The sequence below is a fragment of the Oncorhynchus mykiss genome, chromosome 3, assembly GCF_057628025.1.
Source record: "Oncorhynchus mykiss isolate SJ-2025 chromosome 3, ASM5762802v1, whole genome shotgun sequence".
NCBI classification, from domain to species: domain Eukaryota; kingdom Metazoa; phylum Chordata; class Actinopteri; order Salmoniformes; family Salmonidae; genus Oncorhynchus; species Oncorhynchus mykiss.
This window is the reverse complement of record NC_143024.1, coordinates 83697019-83710029: the sequence shown is the minus strand read 5'-3', so window position 1 is coordinate 83710029 and position 13011 is coordinate 83697019. Positions and strand designations below refer to the sequence as shown.

General features: G+C 44.8%; 1 protein-coding gene across 1 annotated transcript in view; it reads right to left on the bottom strand.

Annotated features, from left to right (window-relative positions):
* The window catches only part of LOC110520522 (importin subunit alpha-4), a 28829-nt gene extending 16059 nt beyond the window's left edge, over positions 1-12770 (bottom strand). Inside the window, exons 1-3 of the mRNA XM_021597906.3 lie at positions 12575-12770; positions 10185-10229; positions 456-545 (exon numbers count right to left, since the gene is read on the bottom strand). Of these exons, the coding sequence (XP_021453581.3) occupies positions 456-545; positions 10185-10229; positions 12575-12643 (204 nt within the window). The 5' untranslated portion in view covers positions 12644-12770. The remainder of the gene's footprint in view (positions 1-455; positions 546-10184; positions 10230-12574) is intronic.
* Positions 12771-13011: the final 241 nt, after the last annotated feature.

Here is a 13011-nt window from a genome sequence, read left to right as displayed (position 1 = left end):
AATTTCGAGTCTCATAGCAAAGGGTCTGAAAGATGTTGTAATACATTTCCAAAAATGTCTAAAAACCTGTTTTCACTTTGTCATTATGAGGTATTGTGTGTATATTAATGAGGATTTATTTTAAAATCCATTTTAGAATAATGCTGTAACGTAACAAAAATGTGGAAAAGGACTGAATATTGATGCACTGTACATCATACAAACCATAGAGAGACCAGGGGGTTTAAGACCCCTGTCTAGATTACAATGTCACACATAGAAATGGATTGTACAGCACGAACACAATGTCTAAGGTCAATCGATCTCCAGGAGGGTTGGCCACGCCTGTCCGACTGGTCCTACCAGACAGATAGTCTAGGCAGTACATTTTCATCTGTAACAAGTCTCCTGTCTTAGAGATAGCCTGCCCAGCGCAATAAATAGCAAATGGGTCGCTAAAGTGACATCACACCCACCCCTTTGAAGTCAGAGTCTATGTCGGAGTCCTCAAGACTGTCCTCCTGTGGGACGTTCCTCTTCTTCAGTAGATGCTTGTCTCGTTTGTTCTGACGGAAGAGAGGGAGAGATTAAAGAATAAACCAACACATTTATGAATACTGAAATATATGACAGAGTGGCAACACTAACTTCTACAGCACCAATACTTAAGTGGAAGCTGGATATCTGTCAAAAAACAGCTGACCCTCGCATCCCTAGGATGTGCGTCATCTCTGGGACCGGAGTCGGTCTGCCCAGAGACATCTGCTGGGGTACAGTTGGGGACAAAGTACAAACCCTGTGTCGCTATGGGGATGTCCTCTATAAGATTACTCAACTTTAGATACAGTGCCTTCAGAAGGTAATCACACCCATTGACCTTTCCCCACATCTTGTGTTACAAAGTGAGATTAAAATGGATGTTATTTTATTGTCGTCAACTATCTACACAAAATACTAGAATGTCAAAGTGGATTACATTTTTATAACACACTAAATACACTGCATCTTGTTTAGATCAGTATTCAATCCTCTGAGTCAACACACATTAGAGTCACCTTGAGCAGTTGTGGAATATGTTTATTCTGAGCAGGCTTCCTTTTCACCGTGTCATTTAGGTTAATATTGTGGATTAACTACAATGTTGTTGATCCATCCTCAGTTCTATCACAGCCATGGTGAAATCCCAGAGCAGTTCCCTTCCTTTCCTCCAACTGAGTTAGGAAGGGCGCCTGTATTTTCTAGTTACTGGGTGTATTGGTACACCATGCAAAGTGTAATTAGTAACTGCACCATGCTCAATGAGATATTCAATGTCTTTAAGACCGCTACCAATAGGTGGCCTTCTCTGCGAACCATTGGAAAAACTCCCTGGTCTTTGTTGTTGAATCTGTGCTTATAATTCACGGAATCTGTGCTTATAATTCACTCACCCTGTGGGGTAGAGATGAGGTAGTCATTTAAAAATCAAGGTAAACACTATTATACAACACAGTGTGAGTCCATGCAACTTATGTGAATTGTTAAGCACATATTTCCTCCTGAACTTCCCTTTGGTCCTCCCTTTGCTTCTATAACAGCCTCCACTCTCCTGGGAAGACTTTCCACTAGATGTTGGAACATTGCTGATGGGACTTGTTTCCATTCAGCCACAAGAGCATTAGAGAGAGGTCGGGCAATGGCGTTGGGCGATTTGAGGTCGGGGCTCTGTGCATGCCAGTCAAGTTCTTACACACCGAAAAATCATTTCTGTATGGACCTGGCTTTGTGCACAGGGGAGTTCTACTGAAACGGGAAAGGGTTTTCCCCAAACTGTTGCCACAAAGTTGGAAGCACAGAATCACCTAGAATGTCATTGTATGCTGTTGCGTTAAGATTTTCCTTCAATGGAACTAAGGGGTCTAGCCAGAACCATGAAAAACCGCTCCAGGCCATTATTCCTCCACCAAACTGTACAGTTGGCCCTATGCATTGAGGCAGGTAGTATTCTCCTGGCATCTGTCAACCCCAGATTCGTCAGATGGTGAAGCGTGATTCATCACTCCAGAGAACGCTTTTCCACTGCTCCAATGGCGGCGAGCTTTATACCACTCCAGCCGACGCTTGGCATTGGTGCATGGTGATCTTAGGTTTGTATGCGGCTGCTCAGCCATGGAGCCGTTGTTGCAGGGCTCTTCAGTCCATTCTACCGACAATATGTCTAAGGAGATTGCATGGCCGTGTGCTCAATTTTATACACCGGTCTGCAACGGGTGTGGCTAAAACAGTCGAATCTACGCATTTGAAGGTGTGTCCACATACTTTTGTATATATAGAGCATTTAGGCTCTGTAACATGTCGGTTCAATGATCTACTTATTTTATGCAGCCATGGTATTTTAGTGGGGCAAAGAGAGAGCGAAGAACACGTGATCGAGAGGAAGAGAGAGTTGCATCCCGAGATATCTTTACCTCGAAAATACATTATCTAAACGATTGATAGTTGGTGTTCAGCAGTCATAAAAGCCTTATTTACTTTGAAGAACTGGAAAGGTGATTTCGTCAGACAGCAGCTCTATAGAGATGACTTGGAATGAAATAGTCAAATGCAATATACACAACAACTGAAATATTTCATTAAAGTAAAGTGAATAAATGCCAGGTGAGTGATAACCAGTAATGGGCAGTCACTACCCTCATTGGGACTGTGTTGTTAGGGCATTCAACCCACATGATGCATAGCGCATTTAAAATGTTGAAGAAAAAAAAATCAGCCGAAAATCAATTATTTTTTTAGATAATCGAACCAACATTAAAAAGAACTAAGAGACACACACCAACTGTAAGGCTCCTAGGGTACAGTGAGACACACACCAACTGTAAGGCTCCTAGGGTACAGTGAGACAAACACCAACTGAAAGGCTCCTAGGGTACAGTGAGACACACACCAACTGAAAGGCTCCTAGGGTACAGTGAGACACACACCAACTGTAAGGCTCCTAGGGTACAGTGAGACACACACCAACTGAAAGGCTCCTAGGGTACAGTGAGACACACACCAACTGAAAGGCTCCTAGGGTACAGTGAGACACACACCAACTGTAAGGCTCCTAGGGTACAGTGAGACACACACCAACTGAAAGGCTCCTAGGGTACAGTGAGACACACACCAACTGTAAGGCTCCTAGGGTACAGTGAGACACACACCAACTGAAAGGCTCCTAGGGTACAGTGAGACACACACCAACTGTAAGGCTCCTAGGGTACAGTGAGACACACACCAACTGAAAGGCTCCTAGGGTACAGTGAGACACACACCAACTGAAAGGCTCCTAGGGTACAGTGAGACACACACCAACTGAAAGGCTCCTAGGGTACAGTGAGACACACACCAACTGTAAGGCTCCTAGGGTACAGTGAGACACACACCAACTGTAAGGCTCCTAGGGTACAGTGAGACACACCAACTGAAAGGCTCCTAGGGTACAGTGAGACACACACCAACTGAAAGGCTCCTAGGGTACAGTGAGACACACACCAACTGAAAGGCTCCTAGGGTACAGTGAGACACACACCAACTGTAAGGCTCCTAGGGTACAGTGAGACACACACACCAACTGTAAGGCTCCTAGGGTACAGTGAGACACACACCAACTGTAAGGCTCCTAGGGTACAGTGAGACACACACCAACTGTAAGGCTCCTAGGGTACAGTGAGACACACACCAACTGTAAGGCTCCTAGTGTACAGTGAGACACACACCAACTGAAAGGCTCCTAGTGTACAGTAAGACACACACCAACTGTAAGGCTCCTAGTGTACAGTGAGACACACACCAACTGAAAGGCTCCTAGTGTACAGTGAGAGACACACCAACTGTAAGGCTCCTAGTGTACAGTGAGACACACACCAACTGAAAGGCTCCTAGTGTACAGTGAGACACACACCAACTGAAAGGCTCCTAGTGTACAGTGAGACACACACCAACTGTAAGGCTCCTAGGGTACAGTGAGACACACACCAACTGTAAGGCTCCTAGGGTACAGTGAGACACACACCAACTGTAAGGCTCCTAGGGTACAGTGAGACACACACCAACTGAAAGGCTCCTAGGGTACAGTGAGACACACACCAACTGAAAGGCTCCTAGGGTACAGTGAGACACACACCAACTGAAAGGCTCCTAGGGTACAGTGAGACACACACCAACTGTAAGGCTCCTAGGGTACAGTGAGACACACACCAACTGTAAGGCTCCTAGTGTACAGTGAGACACACACACCAACTGTAAGGCTCCTAGGGTACAGTGAGACACACACCAACTGAAAGGCTCCTAGGGTACAGTGAGACACACACCAACTGAAAGGCTCCTAGTGTACAGTGAGACACACACCAACTGTAAGGCTCCTAGGGTACAGTGAGACACACACCAACTGTAAGGCTCCTAGGGTACAGTGAGACACACACCAACTGTAAGGCTCCTAGGGTACAGTGAGACACACACCAACTGAAAGGCTCCTAGGGTACAGTGAGACACACACCAACTGAAAGGCTCCTAGGGTACAGTGAGACACACACCAACTGAAAGGCTCCTAGGGTACAGTGAGACACACACCAACTGAAAGGCTCCTAGGGTACAGTGAGACACACACCAACTGAAAGGCTCCTAGGGTACAGTGAGACACACACCAACTGAAAGGCTCCTAGGGTACAGTGAGACACACACCAACTGAAAGGCTCCTAGGGTACAGTGAGACACACACCAACTGAAAGGCTCCTAGGGTACAGTGAGACACACACCAACTGAAAGGCTCCTAGTGTACAGTGAGACACACACCAACTGTAAGGCTCCTAGGGTACAGTGAGACACACCAACTGTAAGGCTCCTAGGGTACAGTGAGACACACACACCAACTGAAAGGCTCCTAGGGTACAGTGAGACACACATCAACTGTAAAGCTCCTAGGGTACAGTGAGACACACCAACTGAAAGGCTCCTAGGGTACAGTGAGACACACACCAACTGTAAGGCTCCTAGGGTACAGTGAGACACACACCAACTGTAAGGCTCCTAGGGTACAGTGAGACACACACCAACTGTAAGGCTCCTAGTGTACAGTGAGACACACACCAACTGTAAGGCTCCTAGGGTACAGTGAGACACACACCAACTGTGAGGCTCCTAGGGTACAGTGAGACACACACCAACTGTAAGGCTCCTAGGGTACAGTGAGACACACACCAACTGTAAGGCTCCTAGGGTACAGTGAGACACACACACCAACTGTAAGGCTCCTAGGGTACAGTGAGACACACACCAACTGTAAGGCTCCTAGGGTACAGTGAGACACACCCAACTGTAAGGTACAGTGAAACACACACACAAATGCACACGCAACAAAAATTAGTATACAGACACACTGGTGTTGAAAAGAGTGTGAAAGACACACACACACACACACACACACACACACACACACACTCAACATGCGAGTCAGTGGTACGAGGGATATTCCCTTGGCCTACATTCCAGTGTGTGCTGCAGTGCCGGGCCGTGCGTCACTGCTGGCGGCTAACCAGTCCTGTGCTGCTCTCTGCTCCGGCAGGCAGCACCAACAAACCCTATTCTCCCTCACCCGCTATCACCCATCAACAGCTATGTCTCACTCTCTGAATCAGTGGTAACTTCCCTCAGTTTCTCTTCCTCAACCAAGTGACTCAGCAAATCCCAATCAGCATCATGAAGTAAAAAGAGTGAGTGACAGACTCAAAAGCCTTGACGAGGGGGGTTGTTTTAGCATCTGAGAAAAAAAACAGGAAGTGGAAGGAGAGTTAAGAGTGTGTCAAAGCTCAGAGGGGGGTCTAGCAGAGGACGAAGTAAGATTCAAAGCTATGAACAGGGTATTCTTTTGCGTCAGAGAGATCACAGAGTCAACATGAGAGTAGCGGATTGTTAGACATATGAGTGAGAGATAGCTACGTATCACAGGAGGGGGTCAGAGCAACCCTTCAGTCTCTGGCTCTTTACAAAGGTGTAAACAGAGCAGCTGCATGACTACCAAACTAATTTGTTGTATTGTATCCAACACAGTACAACCTGTATATTAAAGGATTCAGATTTAAGCCAATTTTTGCTTGATCTGAAAATGTGGTTGGAAGCTCCGTAAAGAGGGTGTGACGCAATTCTGCAGCCTCTGGAGGCATGCAGAGGCCAAATCGAGCTCTGTACCAAATGTTTAAACAACTGCGGAAGGCACCGTATAGCTCCGCAATGACATGATTGGTTGACGGGTAGGTGGGGGCGGGGAGGTCCTGTATAAACAAACTCACTTCCTTGAGAACTTCCTTCACAACAGCTCTGCACTGCAAAACGCAAGTACACTATATACAGTACCAGTCAAAAGTGGACACCTACCCATTCAGGGGTTTTTCTTAATTTGTTTCTACATGGAAGAATAGTGAAGACATCAAAACTATGAAAAAACACATATGGAATCATGGAGTAACCAAAACAAAATATATTTTATATTTGAGATTCTTCAAAGTAGCCACCCTTTGCTTTGATGACAGCTTTGCGCACTCTTGGCATTCTCTCAACCATCTTCATGAGGTAGTCACCTGGAATGCAATTCAATTAACAGGTATGCCTTGTTAAAAGAAAGAAAGAAATTCTACAAATGAATGTGTTTGAGCCAATCAGTGGTGTTGTGACAAGGTAGGGGTGTTATACAGAAGATAGCCCTATTTGGTAAAAGACCAAAGTCCATATTATGGCAAGAACAGCTCAAATAAGCAAAGAGAAATGACAGTCCATCATAACTTTAATACAAGAATCTTCAAGTGCAGAACTTTGAAAGTTTCTTTAAGTCCAGTCACAAAAACCATTGAGCACTATGATGAAACTGGCTCTCATGAGGACAGCCACAGAAAAGGAGGATACAGAATTACCTCCGCTGCAGTTCATTTAAATGAACTGCACCTCAGATTGCAGGCCAAATAAATGCTTCAGAGTTCAAGTAACAGACACATCTCAACATCAACTGTTCAGAGGAGACTGCATGAATCAGGCCTTCGTGGTCAAATTGCTGAAAAGAAACCACTACTAAAGGACACCAATTTGAAGAAGAGACTTGCTTGGGCCAAGAAACATGAGCAATGGACATTAGACCGGTGGATGTCTGTTCTTTGATCTGATGAGTCCAAATGTGAGATTTTTGGTTCCATCTGCCGTGTCTTTGTCAGATGCAGAGTAGGTGAACGGATGATCTCTGCATGCGTGGTTCCCATCGTGAAGCATGGAGGAAGTGGTGTGATAAATAAAATCAGTATTTATAGAATATATAAAAATCACTACAGATCACTGGTGACACTGTAGGTGATTTATTTAGAATGCAAGGCACACTTACCCAGCATGGCTACCACAGCATTCTGCAGCAATACACCATCCCATATGGTTTGAGCTTAGTGGGACTATCATTTGTTTCTCAACAGGACAATGACCCAAAACACTTCCAGGCTGTGTAAGGGCTATTTGACCAACAAGGAGTGATAGAGTGCTGCATCAGATGACCTGGCCTCCACAATCAACCTACCTCAACCCAATTGAGATGGTTTAGGATGAGTTAAGACTGCAGAGTGAAGGAAAAGCAGCCAACAAGTGCTCAGCATATGTGTGAACTCCTTCAAGACTGTTGGAAAAGCATTCCTCATGAAGCTGGTTGAGAGAATGCCAAGAGTGTGCAAAGCTGTAATCAAGGCAAAGGGTGGCTACTTTGAAGAATCTCAAATAAATTTTGTTTTAGTTACTACATGATTCCATGTGTTATTTCAAAGTTATGACGTCTTCACTATTATTCCATTCTACAAATAGTAAAAATAAAGAAAAACCCTTGAATGAGTAGGTGTCCAAACTTTTGACTGGTACTGTATATACAAAAGTATGTGAACACCCCTTAGTGGATTGGGCTACTTCAGCCACACCTGTTGCTGACAGGTATATAAAATCGTGCACAGAGCCAAGCAACCTCCATAGACAAACATTGGCAGTAGAATGGCTTTACTGAAGAGCTCAGTGACTTTCAACATGGCAGTGTTATAGGATGCCACCTTTCCAACAATTCAGTTTGTCAAATTTCTGCCCTGCTAGAGCTGTCCCGGTCAACTGTAAGTGCTGTTATTGTGAAGGGGAAACATCTAGGAGCAACAATGGCTCAGCCTCTAAGTGGTAGGCCACACAAGCACAGGACAGGACCACTGAGTGCTGAAGCGGGTAAAAAAAATTGTCTGTCCTCTGTTGTAACACTGACTACTGAGTTCCAAACTGCCTCTGGAAGCAACGTCAGCACAAGAACTGTTCATCGGAAGCTTCATGAAATGGGTTTCCATGGCCGAGCAGCTGCACACAAGCCTAAGATCACCAAGTGCAATACCAAGCATCGGCTGGAGCGGTGTAACGATCACCGCCATTGGACTCTGGAGCAGTGGAAACACGTTATCTGGAGTGATGAATCACACTTCACCATCTGGCAGTCTGATGGAAGAATTTGGGTTTGGCGGATGCCAGGAGAGCGTTACCTGCCCGAATGCATAGTGCCAACTTTAAAGTTTGGTGGAGGAGGAATAATGGTCTGGGCTGTTTTCCATGGTTAGGGCTAAGCTCCTTAGTTCCAGTGAAGGGAAATCTTAATGCTACAGCATACAATGACATTCTAGACAATTCTGTGCTTCCAACTTTGTGGCAACAGTTTGGGGAAGGCCCATTCCTGTTTCAGCATGAAATGGTTTGTCGAGATCAGTGTGGAAGAACTTGACTGGTCTGCACAGAGCCCTGACCTCAACCACATCGAATACCTTTGGGATGAATTGGAACACCGACTGTGAGCCAGGCCTAATCGCACAACATCTGTGCTCGACCTCACGAATGCTTGTGGCTGATGTCCCTGCAGCAATGTTCCAACATCTAGTGGAAAGCCTTCCCAGAAGAGTAGAGGCTGTTATAGCAGCAAGGGGGGGACAAACTCCATACTAATGCCTGTGATTTTGGAAAGCAGGTGTCCACATACTTTTGGTCATGTAGTGTATGAATGCCCTGACTTCTGCAGAGGCCGTATCACTGTAAATGCTGCAAGGCCAACACAGGCGTCAGATTGACCATGTAGCACCTTTTAGCAGTAGCACACCAAGCATCTCAGGATAGATTATATCTGAATATACTTTTAAATCTCTGTTAATCACTAGGATGTAGTCTGTTAGAGATCATCACTAACTCTGATAGTAGAGTATACAGAAATAGTACACAGGTCTGCAGATCAAGGTGAAGGGTGTTGAGGGAGTGGCTGAATGACTGAGGTGAATAAGAATTGGGCTAACAGTTTCAGGGGTCAGTTGTGGTCAAGGGCTCCATCCAAACTGGGATTCCCATGAGATCCCTGGTCCTGGGAGTTAGTGATGGGGGGGGTGGGGTGATTTATACAGTTTCATATCTGGATATTATTTTTGACATTCATATATGTATGAGAAGATATCACAATATTATTTTTGTGCTAGTTTGCTGTACCAACATTTTTTTTGGGGGGGGGGGGTGCACTTATTTCCATGACTCGTGGCTCCCTCTCATCCCTCTGCAGCAGACATATGGTGAGCAATATGTTCGCAACATCGAATATCAATAAAATCACAGTATGGAATCAATACATATGTAATCATGAGAATCGAAATACATATTGTATCGTGATAATATCGTATCATGAGGTCCCTGGCAATTCCCATCCCTACTGGAAGTAGGGTTACATTTCTCTTACAGTCAGTTTGGCTTTTTTTCAAAATTTTGGTTGGGATCTAGGGAGGATAAACTGATCCTAGATCTGTGCCCAATAGCAATTTCTACCTGCAGCATATGACTGCAGTAGGTCAAACAAAGATACCTATGAGGTCACGGTGAGGAGGCAGTTTACATGGGTCAGAGGTAAATCCAGAGAGGTGAAAGGTCATGGTTGGAGACAGAGTGTTAGACTGGGGTTAGTGCCTCTAGAGAAGGGGATCATTCTGTATGGACAAAGAGGAATACCCAGCCTGTCTGGGGCAAGACACAGGTTGAGAAAGAAACAGCCTGTTTAAAAGGTCTGTGTAAGCAGAGAGGTGAATACTAACACATTAATATAGGGAGCAGTAGAAGCACCGCTACAAAGTCGTGCGTCAACAAAAATATTAAAATGAGGCTTCTTCACTCACCTTTCTCAGTTCCACTGTCACGTCATTTCGATGTCTTCTCATAGTCTGGAACACAAACGAAGCAACATGAGAAAGAAAATCCTTCATTTATAAAAACATTTTTAAGGAGAGTTATTCATAACAACATCTCTCTGGACTCAGGTCAGAACATAGGAATTGAGGGGACTCATATGTAAACTATAGTCTAACAGCATAACAGTAACACCACTGGATGTGGTTACGGTTCAGGTTAATCAATGTGTTTGTGTACCAGTATTAGTGAGCGTGTCCCTCTGCAGCAGAGATATGGTGAGAAATGTGTTTGTGTACCAGTATTAGTGAGCGTGTCCCTCTGCAGCAGAGATATGGTGAGAAATGTGTTTGAAACATTGAATCGGAATAGAATCGTATCTGCCCCTAAGTATCATGATAATATCGTATCTGCACCTAAGTATCATGAGAATATCATATCATGAGGTCCCTGGCAATTCCGAGCCCTAACCGGTGTGTTCATAGTCCACTCATTGCTGTGAGCTGGTCTCAGATCTTGTGACTGTCGGTGCAGTTCATATTGCCATCCTAAATAGCCCCATACGTCACGTGGGTCAGTAACATCATACACAGCCTTGGTCTGGTCTTACCCCTGTCTAGAGAGGATGAGGTGCAGAGAACCTGAGTGAGACACCTTCTCCTCTCTCTAACAACCAGACAGTGTCCCAGTCAGGAGCATCGGTATGAGCACCGACTAGATCAGCAGAGGGCCAGTGTGGGTCGATGCAGGCTTTTATTCTAGCCAAGCACTAACACGTCTGATTCATCTAATCTGGATTCAGATTAAAGACAATGATTAGTTTATACACATATTAGGCTGTAGCCTAAACATAGCTTGACCAGTGGACAGTGTCCTGAGTCAACAGTGAGCGTTCCCCCTGGATACAGTGACCTGGGATGAACAATTAAGTCCAAGGCCACAACACTGACAGAGCAAGTCCAAACATGTTAGACTTTACAGAGCAAAGCAGATATTTGATAAGTAATGCTGGCTGCCTCTCACATGATGTCCCATAAGGCTGTTTAGTGAGAGACAGTTGAACTGGGAAGAATTGGCCAAAGTTGCCCCTTCTGCTGGAGCAGAGTCAGATCATCCTAGTGGTTAAGGTCAGGATTTGGGTTAACCAAACTCATCCTAGATCTGTGGCTATGGGAAACTTTAACCTCGACCAAACCCCAATCTATGATTTTCCCACTGCCCACCCCAATACTATAGTGTGTGCCAAATTTTTTCAGTAATCAACCATTGCAGGAACACACAACTCTCTGGTCCCAGATCAGTGCTTCTTAGGGCTTAATCTACCTCCTGGACCCTCCTCTAGGCCCCAGATCAGGTTGTACCTCCTGGGAGAACCCAAGCTAGACATCCAGGATGCCAGAAATAGCCCTAGTGACACACTTTGCAATGTCTGCCTGTCCATCATAGTAGCCATGTGTTTGTAACGTTAGCTTGCGGTTTCAAAACAACCACTTATGGGACTGGTCCACATCCCATGGTTTTAGATGGCTCCCAAAGACAAATCAACTCCTATCTTCAGCTACTATTTAGAAAACTCATTCCAATGGGAGCCTTCATACACTGAGGATGTCTTAAAGATGACTCTTTGTATAACTCTGTAAAGACATAAAACAGAGTGTGTGCGTTATTGTCAAAGATACCACAGCTAACCAATATAAATACGTGAAGTCAGCATGCCATAGTTTAACATTGACAGCTCGGCCATAAGATACCGACCTAACGTTATGTGGATAAAAAGTTGGTGTGTGGTGGAACTAGCAAGTAAACCGATTCAAGTTAACGTCAGCATGCAGTCCTAACATAATAATTCAATCGACATATTAACCGAGCGAGCTAACTGGCTTATGTAAACAGCTAACTAGAAGATCATTTACAGCACAGGCAGTCGTTCAAAAATGCCTATTTTAGCTGGTCACAGTTAGATAGCTCATTATTGTTGGACAAGGCAAGGGTACTAACCAAAAAGATATCGAGCTACTGTCAGTTCTGAACAGGGTTCAGTTAGTTAGAGAGTCTATGTAGCTAATACATGCTTCTGCTAACTACCGTCTTTGGATTTGGCCAGTTGGGCTGTAAACTATATTCTGCTTTCAAAACAGGTGGTAGCTAAGTTAACTGCTTAGGTAATCAGCTAGGTAATAGTTTGTCGTCAGCGAAGCCGGCTGAGCACATTGCTAGCTTACGTTACAATCTTTGCTTGCAAGCTAGCTAGCTAACTAACTAACACGGCTTCATCAAAAGCTTGTCAGCAGACAAGGCCGGTGAAGATAGCCGGTGTCTAAAGTAAAAATCCAACACGAATCACTGGTAACCCGCTCTATCCAAATGCGAGGCATCCTACCTCGACATCGCGTCCCTTGTTTTTGAAGCTCTTGATACGGTGGTTATCCAAGTCGGCGTTTTCTGCCATGTCTGTTTGCTTGGTTCGTGAGTACTCCGGCGTTTGATCTCCAGTGAAAGGCAGAGCACTGTAAATATACTGCTGAGCACAGGGGCGACCAGACGTAATTCAGATGGGTAGTATGAGGGAGGAGCTCGGTGACGGGCTATCCTATTTTTGATGGGATGTTTTAGAAATGGCTCGCAAAGCCATCATCATGGTTCATTTTTAAATATCATTCATTTAAAACATTTTGAAAATCTGCAGACACCTCAGTAAGTCATGTACCTTGGCTTAGCCAAAAAATATTTTCCCATCAGGATTTTGTCCTATTCACTACATGGTACACGGTGTCATAAAGGCATCAGTAAGAGAGGCCTGTGAATCAAATCAAAATC